Source organism: Diadema antillarum, unplaced genomic scaffold (genome assembly GCF_040938485.1).
Source record: "Diadema antillarum isolate AM-2024a unplaced genomic scaffold, OU_Dant_1.0 seq00000133_RagTag, whole genome shotgun sequence".
NCBI classification, from domain to species: Eukaryota; Metazoa; Echinodermata; class Echinoidea; order Diadematoida; family Diadematidae; genus Diadema; species Diadema antillarum.
Genome location: NW_027271210.1, coordinates 1017995 through 1032550, shown reverse-complemented (window position 1 = coordinate 1032550; position 14556 = coordinate 1017995). Strand labels below are relative to the sequence as shown.

Sequence of the window (14556 nt, the reverse complement as noted above, 5' to 3'; positions counted from 1 at the left end):
ATTTGACACGCTTGATCATAATATTCTTTTAGCTAAATTAGATCAGTATGGTATTCGTGGAGTTATTTTAAATCCTTTTAAAAGTTATTTGAGTAACCGTAAGCAGTTTGTATCAATTGATAAGAATGTTTCTGAATATAAAAACATAAGATGTGGAGTGCCCCAGGGATCGATCCTTGGGCCTATTTTATTTCTTTTATATATAAATGATTTGCCGAATGTTTCTAATATTTTACAATGCATTTTATTTGCCGATGACACAAGTATATTTTTGTCTCATGATAATATGGATTCTTTACAAGAGGTTTTTAATAAGGAATTGCAATATGTTACAAGTTGGCTGCGAATGAACAAATTATTAATCAATATATCAAAAACTAATTTTATGATATTTACAAAGAAAAAAATTAACATTGATACTGTATCTATTAATATGTGTGGTTCTCAAATCATGCAAGTTTCCTCACTGAAATTTCTTGGAGTTTTTGTAGACTATATAAATTGAATTGGTCAAATCATATTTATTACATTTGTAATAAATTATCAAAAAATATTGGTGTAATGTACAAACTTAGTTTTCTCCCGAATTCTGTTTTGAAATCAATTTATAGTGCTATAATTTTACCTTATTTGTATTATGGAATAATTGTTTGGGGTAATGCTCATGAATGTCATATTCAAAGACTATTACTACTTCAAAAACGTGCAATACGAATCATTGCCCATGCCTCTTGTCTTGCCCATACCCCACCACTCTTTTTATCCCTGAAAATATTGCAATTTAATGAAATGTATAAATACCAAGTGGGGATTTTTATGTATTTATGTAAGAACTTTATATTACCAAAAACTCTTTCGGACTTTTTCACATACAATAATGAAACTCATAATTACAATACGCAAACCGCGAGTGATTTTCACCTACCTCTATCTCGTACATCTTTTTATCAACGATCTATTCTTTACAGTGGTCCTATTCTGTGGAATTCTCTCCCCTTTGAAATACGCAATGCTAACTCATTGAATATATTTAAGTCTGGTTATAAAAAAAATCTCTTCAATAATTACAACCAAATTCATTTAAGTTAGAGTATCAGTTTTTACCCTTTACGTTTTGAGACATCAGGTGTTTGTTATTGTCTTTGTGTGTTGATTGTTATGTCTTAGTCTTGTCTTGTTCTTATGTTTTACTTGCTTCGAACACATTGGTAACAGAAATTTAACGTATGTTTTTAGGTCAGCCGAAAATAAGGGACATTTCCTTTCTGGCTGCTGCCTACCACAGCAATTCCTTTTACACTGTTTAACTGATATTTTGTAATTGTATTCTAATATTGTTGTATGTGTTTGTTTGTTTTTATATGTTCTTTGCTTGGTGAAATAAAGAAACTTGAATTGAACTCATGGGCTGTATGACTCATGGGCTGTATGACTCATGGGTTGTATGACTCATGGGCTGTATGACTCGTGAAATGTATAAGTAGTGGGCTGTATGACTCATGGGATGTATAACTCGAGGGTGTCGAACTCGTGACGTCTACAAATTGAACTATATGAGTCAAAATTGACAATTCTTGTGTGGATGAAGCCGAATATTATTATATGGTTAATATAAGCACTACAAAATAACCAACCTTAATATTCCAAGCTATTCGGTTTTGTCTTGGAACAAAGTTTTAGAGCACCAGTCAATATGATGAGCATTACATACGTACCAGTAAAACTCAGGAAAACACAATAGAACCTAAGGTTTAAAGGGGGTGGCTAGTAACTAATCAGTTGGAATGAGTGGGAATGCTGGGGGATGATCGTTCCAGTCCATGTGGGATTCATTTCAGAGTTCATTATATATCTACTGTGGTGTGAATATTCTTACTACAGAATGGTCTCATATTCAAGTAATGTGCAATTTAATGTTTCCTGGTTAGCATGCCTGTACAGTGACGGGGTATTAAACTGCACATTACTTGAATATGAGACCGTTCTGAAGCAAATGATTTTCACACGACAATAGATATACACGTACCCTTGAATAAACCCCACAAGAATTGGAACAATCATCCCCCAGCATTCCCACTGATTCCCACTGATCAGTTACCAGCCATACCCTTTAACATAAGAGTATTAAAACGGTATGCTTACAAAATCTGCTTTACTTACGGCTTCTATTTTGCTGATTTATGTTTTGCCCCGACGAGTACTTCCCTGAAGATCACAATTTGCTCGGTAAGCCTCCAGGATGGTAAGAATAAATATAAGATGTGAACGTAATCACGTTTACTGATTTCTTGCCAAATGCAATCAGATTTCTAAAAAAGCTGGTCAAGCAGGGAACGAAATGCATTATGAAGCGCTCACATGATACAGTCGGGCGGTGTATGCAGATTTAGAGGAAGTGGCTCTGACCTTTTCACAGCCACCTATTTATCAATATCAATGGGTTTTCCCACATTTAACTGTATGTATTCTGTTAACGTGGATTATATATTTCGCGGCGTGGTATTCTCGCTATTTCGCCCTCATGAATTAGCACGTAGGCACGCCATATCTATCAAACTAATGTACGAGGACACTCTCTCGCGCGAAATTTTAAACAAGCGAGGTTCACTGAAACTTGCTCAAAGTAGGAAATTGATATTTTGACAGTATTCCCTTTGACACTAGAACATCTTCCATCGGATATCAATGACACAACGTAAGTCACAGTGGGCACATTAAAGGGATGGTACAGTATTGGTGGAGATGAGATACCAAGAAAACACTCGTGATATAGTACAGAGCGTACCATTTTAAGAGGAATTCAAAGTTTAAAAAGCTACAAATAAGGGATATTTCCTTTCTGGCTGCTACCTTCCATATCTGTTAAACCTATGTATGTGTAATTGTCAATCTATTTTTGTCGTATATTTTCCTTTTCACTGTATTATTGATATGTTTGTAATCGTATTCGAATATTGATGTATGTATTGTTTTTTTTAATATGTTCCTTTCTTTGGTGAAATAAAGAAACTTGAAACTTGAAAATCGGGTTTGGAATGACTGAAACATCCAAAAACAAAGTAAAACAAAACGATCCTAATAAAGTGTGGGTCCCACAATTTGTTAGAATTGCTCTCTTCTGGATATCTCAGCCATTTCAAAACCAATATTCATCAAATAGACGTTGAATTTCTTATGGAATGACATGCTCTTTCATATTTCATAAGAGGTTTCTCATTATCTCACCAAAAAATGTTTGAAACCTTAAATTAGGTCTCAACCAAAACTATACGATCCCTTTAAGTGATTTATATCTAAGCCCCATAAATCTCACTTCTTACACAATACATGGGTACGTATCTTATCTTCACACCAAAATATGATTTCACGAAGGTTGTGGTAGAAATGAATATAACATATACGTTCGGACGGCTACAACAGGAAATTAGGAAATCGTCAAAACATCTTTACAGGAAGTTAACTCATGCCAGAATAGGACACACTTTGTGTGTAGTGAGAATTGCATATTTTTTTTCATGATACCAAAGAATGCAAAACAGAGTTTTAGAAATTTACAAAATGCGATCCGATAGACTAAAGAGCCACGCTCTACAGCAACATACACTAGAATGGTTATCATAAAAATGAAACGATGTAGTGCTGAGAAAGTATGATAACAAATGTGAACCTTTCAATTGTTCATTACTATGACTGTACGATGTGGAAAGTGTTCCATGATTGAGAGTACGACAAGGAAATGTTGTGAAATGGTATGGTGTAAAACCTGTCTTGAGGTGTAAGCTGATGCATTTTGTTTGGGGAAGGTGCATCCATTATTAGTGTTATGCTTATTTCAGCTGCCTTTCCTTTTGATGACATCATAACGAAAGACAAAAAAAAAGAGGGTGCAGAAAATGGATGCACGGTACTAAATAATTGAAAGCATTATTTTGATGCATATCAAGAAAGAAAGAAAAACAAAAGAAGTGGCTAAATTTGTGATGTGGATACCAACCATAAGATTCCGTCATGACCGCAAGACCACACTTAAAGGAGACCTCCCCATGATTTTCAGATTTTTACATGTTTTGAACAACTATATATGGCTAATAGTGAGGACAGAGTTTCAGAAGTTATGATAATTGGGATGAAGAATAAGAATATTTTCGGAACTTATAACAAATTGCAATGAACAAGGATGATGACATGGCAGGGTCACATGATAATGCATGAGTTCGGGCTCAAGGAAGCAGAAGAAAAGAAGGCATGCGTTAAACAGGTGAACTCACAAGCAAGTGGTATTGTAATGGAATTACACTGCTACATTTTATGAAATATGTGAGCCTCCTATGTCATCATCCTTGTTCAGTGTAATTTGTTTAAGGTTTTTCAGTTCGATTTTATTTCTGCATTTTTCTAAAGGAAATCATATATTGAAAAATGACAACACGTGTATCTGACAACAAAATAGAAAAAAATACTACATTCATAGTATCATAATCACAATCTTGAAAGTATAAACATAACGATGAGATTAAAGGAATCAAGGACACACTTGTTTCAGAATAAAGATGAAGAAAAAAATGCAGGAGCCTGCCGTTTTTAAGCACTTGCTTGATAGTGATGGCAGCCTCAGAATCTCAAAAAGGAAATAATAAACATGATAACACATAAACCAAATGGGCAAAATCCCATTAAAATGCTTTGTGCTAATTTTGTGGCGGCCGCAAGGGGACTCCAGGGGGGGGGGGGGAAAGAAAAGGAAAAGAAAAAAGAAATAAATATTGTTTCTCTTCTGATGTGAGATTATGAAAATCGTCTCGAATGTCCCTTTAAACTGGATTTCAGGCCCTGACATCCAGGGGACCATTCATGAAACAACTCTTGCGTGTTAACATAATTATAAAATGCCCTCTACAGCGAGGTACGCTAATTAGATGGATGTGCTTCGTACACGAAACTCTTTGTAGTCGATTGGGTGATCAAGTACTAAATAATCCATCCGCCATTACGCTGTACAGATGAAGAACATCAACAACTCAGTGGATGCATGATTTGACGCTGACTCTCAACAGTCGGTCGGATCGCATTTTGTAAATTGCTAAAACTCTTTCTTACGTTCATTGGCATGATTGGTATCATTACTAAATATGCAATTTCCTCACAAAATGACAAACAAAGTGTGCCCCGTTGTAACATGGCTTGACTTCCTGTAAAGATATTTTGACGATGTTTTTATTTTCAATTTCCTGTTGTAGCCGTCAAAACTTATATGTCATATTTATTTGTGTCACAATGTTGTTGTTGATTTAAAGGAAGAAGAGAAAGAGAGAAAGAGAGAAGGAAGAAGAGAAAGAAAGAAAACCATTTGTTTGTCACAATGATAGTGAAATTATATTTTGGTATGAAGATAAGATACGTGTCCATGTATTGAGTAAGAAGTGAGATTTATGAGGATTAGATACAAATTACTAGATATTTCAAGACACACTTGCAGCAGTGTGAAGTTTCCTTGTATTACATCTTATATATCTGTTTCATAGGATAGCCCTTAATTATGTTTAAGTTTTATGACTATTGTGTTTCATTGCAAACGCACATTACAGTGTGACTATTTATGGAGGTTTTTTGTGTCAGTGTGTGTGTGTGTGTGTGTGTGTGTGTGATTGTGTGTATGTGTGTGTGTTTGTTTGTCGGTGTGATGTTTGAGTGCGTGTGTGTGATTGTTTTTTTCTTTTGTAATAGTTTTTTACTGATACCAAGTGTTGTGCACATAAAATCAAGACTCACTGAAAACATTTTGTGTCGTGAAAAGGCAGGTTGATGTCATAAAACGTATATCTTTGATGAGATCTAAATTAAAAAAAAAAATGAGAATAATGCCAGAAAACACAAATGCCAGTGATTACATAGAACATAATAACATGTCATGTCAGGCATTTCAAGGGTTATCCAACTTCAAAGTTGTTGTTTTTTGTGACGCTTCACCTTTCTTATTCTTCTTCTTCTTCTTCCGATAAAATGCTGCCCTCAAATGGTCGAGGATGAACGCACTGCGAGAACATACGCATACGCCGCACCGGGGCAACAGAAATTTGAAATCAGGTGCAAAATATTTACAGGTGCGAGTAAAAATCTCTGGATGAAGAGTCACATCCTACAGAGTTCCCTCAACGCAGTTTTGAAGGCGATGAGGGATGGGTATGCGGCAGGATCAATAGGCAGGTTGTTCCAGTCCCGGATGGTGCGTGGGAAGAATGAGTTGGCATACGCTGTAGTACTGGTGTGGGGAATGAATCGGGAACAGTGTCCTCTGGTATTCATTTCAACAACAGAAATAGAGATCAGAACGATTGTGACAAAGTTGTTTCATTTATTTTTTTCATAAATTATGTGTTATTCGTAAAATCATGGTTAGTTTTAGCACTAAATCATTGTGTATCATCATGATTTTTTTTAAAAATAATCTTTTATTTCTTTTCATACTATTTCCCAGTATAACATTCAATAGGGCCTACTTTTGTCATCATCATAACTATCGCTGTAAAGTATCTCTAATGCACATTAACATTCTGTGTATGTGGGGTGTATCAGCTCATAAAAGTTAATATTGTTAATTCGGTTTGCACGATTGGTTCTATGGATTCTGGGCCATTCTTTTCTTTGTTTTTTTCGTCCGCTCAAATTCACACTGCAGAGAGCTAGTTGATGCAATGATCCTGTTGGGGCGCCATTTTGTTTTGTGTAGGCTGCGTCCTCGCGCAATCTAAAACCACTTTGCAACCGATTACACGACGCAGGGATCGAGAAGAGAAGCGTGGTCAATGCAATCGTCGTTTTTAAACACCCTCGTCGCAAATTTAAAGCTCACCATTGTTTGAGGTGACATCGGAACCACCCCCGACCCCCATCCCACCGATAAGATTTTCTTTCTTAGTAAAACAACAGTTACGGAGGTAAAAGTACCAAGTGTAACCGCGTCTCTCTCTATGTGTTGGGAGAAAAAACATGTGGAAAGAGTGAGCAATGTTACATTCGATTTTTACATTCTGTATGTTTGTACAAGGTGACATATTGGCGAAAAAAGTCAATTCTGAATAGCCTTAAAATGAAAATCTGGGGAAAAGTTCTTTTACGCAGACAGAAATAGGAAAAGCGATCACGTTTATTTTTGTTCATTTTGTTTGGCTATATTTCATCAGGGATAAAAATCTGATTTTCAGCAAGGCCGTGTACATGAACACATTGATATGGTCAAATTATTGGAAAAGGAAAAAGAAATTCTACAAAGAAAATAACTATTATAAATGACCAATATGACATTGTTGGTGTTTGTAGCATTTCTTCATTTCTTTCTTATGTATAATAATAATTATGTGTGATTTCTTATGGCTGTGTGTATTACAAAACGGCCTGGAAATTTCTTATTTTATTCAATTCTCACTTTCTTCCGTTCCTACTTTCTTCAATTCTTCCTTTAGTTCTTACTTTCTTACTTTCTTCAATTCTTCCTTTAGTTCTTACTTTCTTACTTTCTTCAATTCTTCCTTTAGTTCTTACTTTCTTACTTTCTTCTGGTCTTGCTGTTACTTGATGCGCATTTCATGATTAAAAGAAAAAAGTTCTGCGGGTATTCGATGAGAAGTGATAGGTAATCGAACATGAACTTTGAAAAATCCTCGTGCATAATCCTCCACGCTGACCTGCAGGATTTATCATCTTACAAGGAGTTTTGACCAACTCAATATCCAACCGGTGATGTACTGTAAAATCCACAAGGGAAATCTTGAAACTATGGACGGTGTTCAGTTACAATTTGATGATAATATCGACGGCAACCATGCTCATTAAAAAAATTGATTGAAATCTATGCTATTTTTTCTTTTGCAAAAAAAAAAAGAAGAAGTATTGAATGAGATCACGACATCAATTGAAGAGACTGAGGATAATATGAAGGCGCTGATAACTTTCTTTTATTTTACTGAAAATAAGTCAGGAATATAAAGCTATAAAGCAGCAACCAAAATCATTTGAAAATAAGTATGAATTGTTATCAATTGAGTCCAACAGGAATTAAGAGCCGTGATTGATACAGATATTCAAAATATGGATGACTCTTTTATAGAAATTACATTCTTGTTGCATGTACTGCATAAACCAAGGTTTGGCACGAGGTTTGACTGAGGACTACGAATCATAGTTTGAATAAGAAGCGGTAAAATATAGGGTAAATGCTTTGCCTTTTTTTTCAAATATAACTACTTCTGATGTAGAAACGAGGGAAAAACACAAAGAAGAAACGAAACTTGACATAAACTTATAAAACAATGAAGCTTAACGTCAAACCTATTTGTAACACGCAATAGAATAGTTTAAACTGGGCTGACTTTTATATCAACATAAATATTACCATAAAATGAACAAATGGCCATGCATTCCAAAATCAGTTTAAATTTTTAACTACCAGTCCTGATGTACGTCATTTGGAGTTATTTGGACATTACATTTTCCTGTTTAATCGAAGAATATTATCTAAATCTTTTTGGGCGCTTTTATAATTGAGTAAATGTGTAATTTATCTGCCACTGCTTTTCCTGTGATACGAAATGAATTTTTCTGACTATTTATATTTTCTCGCTGAATGAAATCTTAGTTATATGTACATCAACAGGAAAAAATATCTACATATACCAAAATAACAACATGTGAAGTATAGTGAAGTTCTCGCATGTTACAAGTATTTACTATACGGCAGGCATGCGGTCTACAATTCACTCAACGATGAAATCATCATCTTATCCTCCAATGAACTATAAGTGCTGTATACTAATGACGCTTTACATAGATGTAAATACAATAACATAATTACGTTTTCATCTCTATCAAAAAAAAAATGATTGCTTACAAGTGACAGGACTATCACCTAATTATATATTTATTTGAAGAATCTACACAACACCGAAAAAATATACGTGTAAAATCAAGCTCACCCGAGTATCATGAGTTCACCTTCTACACATTTTTGCAGACTATTGACAGAAAGTAAAAATAAACAAAAACAAACAAGACAAAACAAAACATTCCAAACTTGGGGAGCTTCCAGAGCGGCATAGCAACATGTCAAGTTCGTCAAAATTGTGTTTTCAAAAGAAGATCAAAATGGAGAAATTCGATGTAATTGGGTCCCAAAAATGTGAATTAGGAGTCACGATCGTACAAATAAGAGTACATTTTGTACAGAGGGTGATAGTTGACAAAAATCTGCAATAGCCTATTTTCAACCCACTCCTCCCCCCCCCCGCATTAATGATTTTATGTTTTTCCATTCAGCAACCATTGTGCGCCTTTGACTATTTAGCATAACAATGTCGGAATTGCGGAGCCTGTTTGTTTGTTCCAGGTTCATCGTTTCACTTCCATGCAGCGACCAAGGATAGCGTGGTGACAGTTTCGAATCCCACAGCTTCCTATTTCCGCCGTATTCTTTTAAAATAGAGTAACAGTTATGATCGTACAACTACATTTGTTACACAGGGGGATAACTGATAAAAATTTGTCATAGGAAACCCTTTCTTGAATGAAAAGTATTTCTCATCTCCTACGGCTTTCTGTCTTTCCTCCACACGTTCATATTTTGGGCGGATTGTACATAATAAATCTTAACGCATGGGACACATGAATATGAAAGGTTTAAGGATTTGCAGAAGAACAGGTTTGCAGAGGAAAATTGCCGTGATCAAATAAAATTAACTGAAACTAAACTAGACTTAATTTATAAAAGGGAATCAAAGGGAAGTTACAAGCGTTGACGAGGATACAGTTTCAGATTAGTTTCAGTAACTGTTTAGCATGGCGACGGCAATTTGCTTTTTATCCGTGAACAGCATAAAAAGAAGTGAAATACATACCAACTAAATACAAGAGATTGAGTGACATAATCATGTTACAAATAAAGAGTATGCAGCCAAAAGAAAAGAATTATAAAGCTTATAATGAAGACGATCCACAAACAACAAGACAAAGTGGCGCGTAACTGATCAAAACTGAAATTAATTGTTTGAAATCTGGTTTAAAAAAAAAAAAACTTATTTCAAATCATAAGCTAACAAATTCCATTTTTGTACGCCTGTATACATGCTAGAAGAGCGTCCTCTCCCCAAAATGTGTGTTTTTACCTTACACACACACACATACAAAATCTGAGAATTCATTGGTTCTGGGTTCTTCAAAGTTACGCAATACGTATTCTTAAAGCAAGTCATCAGAAATCTGAAACATAACATATTATAATAATACATGTTATAACTTCTTCCCCCCCCCCATAGTATCTAATGGCAAACGCTCATAATAATTGTTGCAGTTGTTACCTTGATTCAACGAAACGGACAGATTTCTAGGCTCTATATTGGATCTATTTTGAATGATATTAGGCTTCACATGTTGATGCAAGTCATCTGAAGGAGAGATCTAATTGTACATCTGAATCGAATTGTCAGAGTTGCTGTAATTAAGGCTTGGCAAATTTAAGTTCTGAACAATGATATAACTTATGATATAACTATATTCTGTCGGAAGGAAAACACAAATTATGTTCTTGATTTATATGAAAACAAAAACACGTCTTTAATCTCTTTTTACTTTTTTTTTTACAATTTTCCTATTGACTTTTCATCGTTTGTGATTCACACTAATGCTTTCAATTGGGTGGATACTCAGTGTACGTGGCACGAATGACAGAAATACTGCCGGTCTGCATAATAATGGGAAGTCTGACATGGTGCACTTTGAATTGATAACATGACTCGAACGAATAATCATGATGATATAAATCAATTCAATATTAGGTTCACGTAATCTGTTATACATAAGGAAAATGTGATTGTCTTGCAAAAAAAAATAGAAGGAAAGCGATTATTACTGCTGTGATACTTTAAGTGATTATTTCTTCAAGAGTGCGAACATCTACGTGTGATCTATACGTATCTTTTGTTTGACTCATGCATTATCTATATAGTACAACATACCATTAGTTACCACTGCACTATATACCTCTTAGCTGAAGCTTTATAGCGGACTTTTGTATTTGGTGAATACCTATAGAGTGATATTATAGTAAAGTCATTTCCACTAGACAGCGGAAGATCCATTATTGTGTTCGGGGTTTACACGGCTCCTGTATACCTAATGGCTCTATTTTATGGGCACAAGAAATGATACCTTTGTTCGAACCCTCATATATAATTCAGAATTTTGATCGAATCGATTTAACCGATTGATAAACTGTCAATGACAAACGTTTTGATGTACGTTTTCTCTTTGCAATCAATTATAAGTTATACAGTTTCGAGTGACGCAAATGAAGGCAATAATGCAGAAATACACCTGGAGCGCAAGTAAGTTCGGTAATCCCACTTCGACTAATTCTTCTGATTGTTCCTACAGAACAAACAACTTTGATCATAGTGCACGTTATGTTGTATGAAATATGCAGAGTTCATTATTCGTACAGAATGCTATCTCGCCACTCTCAAACTCTTGTAGGCCGTAGTAGTAGTAGGCCCAGTACCATAATTCACGCATTTTGAAATCACTGACGAGATTCTGAAGGTGCTGGAGGTCACTCGTGTATCGATCGATACTAATAAGACTCTCATCTTTATTCACCCAGACTACAATGACTGAGTCATCTCGACAAACAGCTTGGGATGCAAACATGTCCTTTTTCTGCAAGATAATTTCCTTTGTCCCTTTACTATCAATGCACACGACGGTATCTCTATCTGTCAGTATCATGTTTTCAGCGGATTGAAAGGAGAATAATCGCGGAAATGAATATCCATCAGACATGATTTCTCTGACTACCTTACCACCCTGTGGGGTAAATACCTCGATGATTTTCGAATTCCGAATGTTCACGTAGATATCATCATTTAGATCAGTGAAAAGACGACAGTGATATTTATGTAGGTCGTGACTTGACTTAAATCCAATATCGAGTTTCTCCCACTGTCGAGTGTACAGTGAAATCTCGTTAAGATCTTGTACGACACTTCGACCGTCAGACAGGAATGCAATTGCATAAATACAATGATTCTGTAGTACCCAGTCTTGTAACTCACCATCATGGGAGTAGAGAAGGATTCCATCATGACGTGCCACTGCCATCTTATTGTCTGGTGCACGGCTGATACAGTGCACACCATAGCAGCACTTAGGTAACTCTACGCATGTTTTGACATCCCACTTATAACCTTTAAGCTCTCCAAGACAAGGATCATTGACCATCTCCTGTTTATGGAATGAAATCTTCTGAGCTCGTTCTTTCACATATATTGGTAATTGGTCGTTAAGATAATTTCGTTCCAAAATGTTCTTGAAGTTCTCGCAAACTGTTTCGTGTGTAATCAAGGCGTCTTTCTCTAACGGTACCTTTATACCGTTAGCTACCAGCTCCTCCGCAGCGTTCATTCGATTGAGAGTTCGATGACTCCTTTCCGCCATGACGTGCAATTCCTTCTCAAACATTTCAGACAATTGCCTCACTTCACATTTAAGTGTCTCTTTTCTCTCTGACAAACGTTGCATGCATTCCTCGTACGTCTTGTCTATGTCATCGTTGAGCTTTGTCATCATGTTTGATATCTCCTTGCGTTGTTTCTCTATGAAGTCGATGTGTTCTTCAACGATTGTTTTCTTTGAGTTTGTTCTTCTCTGTAGTTCCTTGATATTTTCCAGTGTCATTTTCTCATGTTTTTGTGCCTTTACCATCCCATGTCCCTCCTGCGTGTGCTCCAACATCCCGCATTTGAAGCAGACGTACTCCCGACATCCGGTGCAGAAACAGTCTTTATCCTCGTTAGGGTGTTCCTTACACTTTCGTCGCCTCTTAAGTGGAACTTTCCCAGAGACCACTTCGCTCACGGCCACCACTGCGTGGTTGGAGAACCTTTTCCAGACAGAATGGTCTTTCTCACAGGATAAACACATGTTTTCCATGCATGTCTGACAGTAGGACACAGCTGGGGGCTTTGCGTCCAGCTCACAAACTGTGCATGTGGGATTGTTGGTCTTCACTTCGTCCACAAGAGAACCCAGCGCCACAATTGTTTGTAACTTAGCCACCTCTCCATTCGGTACAGAAGTCTCTGTCCTGCATACAGGGCATGATATAGTATGTTGGTTTGTCTGAGTGAGAAAGATGCGTTCTAGGCAGTCTTTGCAGAAGGTATGAGAACACGTCAATGATTTGGGTTGGTTGAAGAGTGTCAGACAGACAGGACACTCCAGATTCTGGCTGCTGATCTGATGACTCGTTGCCATGGTGATTAATCCTAGAACATAGAAGAAAAAAAAACATAGCAGCAACAATGATAATTAAACATTATACGAACACGACTAATGATGTTGTGTGTCAAACAAGAGTTGTCAATTCTGAAAGCTGATCCTGCTCAAAAAATAGCAGTTGAACATACATATCTTACTATGGTTGACATGTCATAATCTGAATATATGTAAATATTTCTTCATATTTTATGCTTGCCGTGGTTATCGAACTGTTCAATTGTGGTCTCTTTTCAAATTCACTGTCGTTGGTTTTTCTTTTCCTTACTTTTTCAGCAGCTGGTGTCGCAAAGTATTTCTAGTCAACATGTTTAATGTGTTTTTCGACTGTCGGTGGACACTCCCCCTCTCTCTTTCATTCCTCTCTGCTGTGTGTAGGTGTCTTTGTGTACTAGTTACGTATATAGGTGCAGTGAACGTGTGTGTCTGTGTGTGTGTGTGTGTGTGTGTGTGTTTGTGTGTGTTTGTGTGTGATTATTTGTGGACTTTTTATGAAAACCTATACTCCACAAGTATTTTTTTAAAAGATTTCCAAACACATTGTTTTAACATTTCACATTTTAATTAAGACTTACACTGCGGAGTGAAGGGGTGATGTTTGCCTTTCCGAAGATATTCCGAAGCAATCAATTTCCGTTCATTGTTCTACAATACAAAAATGAAATAAGGATTTGTTACTCCAAAAATGAAAACAGACAAAAACAATCAAGCAAACAAACAAACAAGGAATATTCGGAATCCCCCCCCCACCCTCGCCTTCTTTTCTTTTTCCATTTTCGGATTTAATAATAACGAACCTTCGGAATAACGAACCTTCCGAATGAATAAAGTTAATCATTAAGGTGCATTTCGTGATAAAAGATTATGCAAAATTAAGTCCATATAAACAGGATTTGTCATTATCCTTGTCATTACTTTTGCACTGTTATGTCTGCAGATTATCAAATTAATGAAAAAAAGTGCACCGAAACGGAAATAATATGCTAACAAAATGCTTCACTTCTGGGTTCAATGTTGCTCACTAACGATGTCTTGTTCAGAAGTGAAGTTCGTCCAAAGAGATTACAACAGCTATCCAATTTAGTCTCAAAGATGATGAGAACAAACTTTAGACTAAAATGTAGACCTACTGACAAATAGGACTCCAAGTACTAAGTCTGGAAAATTAATCCGGCATGCAGGGGGAGGGGATACATTGCGGTCACTACAAAATACTTGGTGACAATTTCCCTTTAA

At 36.1% G+C, this 14556-nt stretch overlaps 1 protein-coding gene across 1 annotated transcript; it reads right to left on the bottom strand.

Moving 5' to 3' along the window:
• Positions 1-6129: 6129 nt before the first annotated feature.
• On the bottom strand, positions 6130-13299 carry LOC139727492 (tripartite motif containing 13-like). Its single transcript, XM_071638467.1, has 2 exons — positions 12404-13299; positions 6130-6259 (listed from the first exon to the last, which is right to left on the bottom strand). The coding sequence occupies exons 1-2, from the start codon at positions 13297-13299 to the stop codon at positions 6130-6132; spliced, it is 1026 nt and encodes a 341-aa protein (XP_071494568.1).
• Between the last annotated feature and the right edge of the window lie 1257 nt (positions 13300-14556).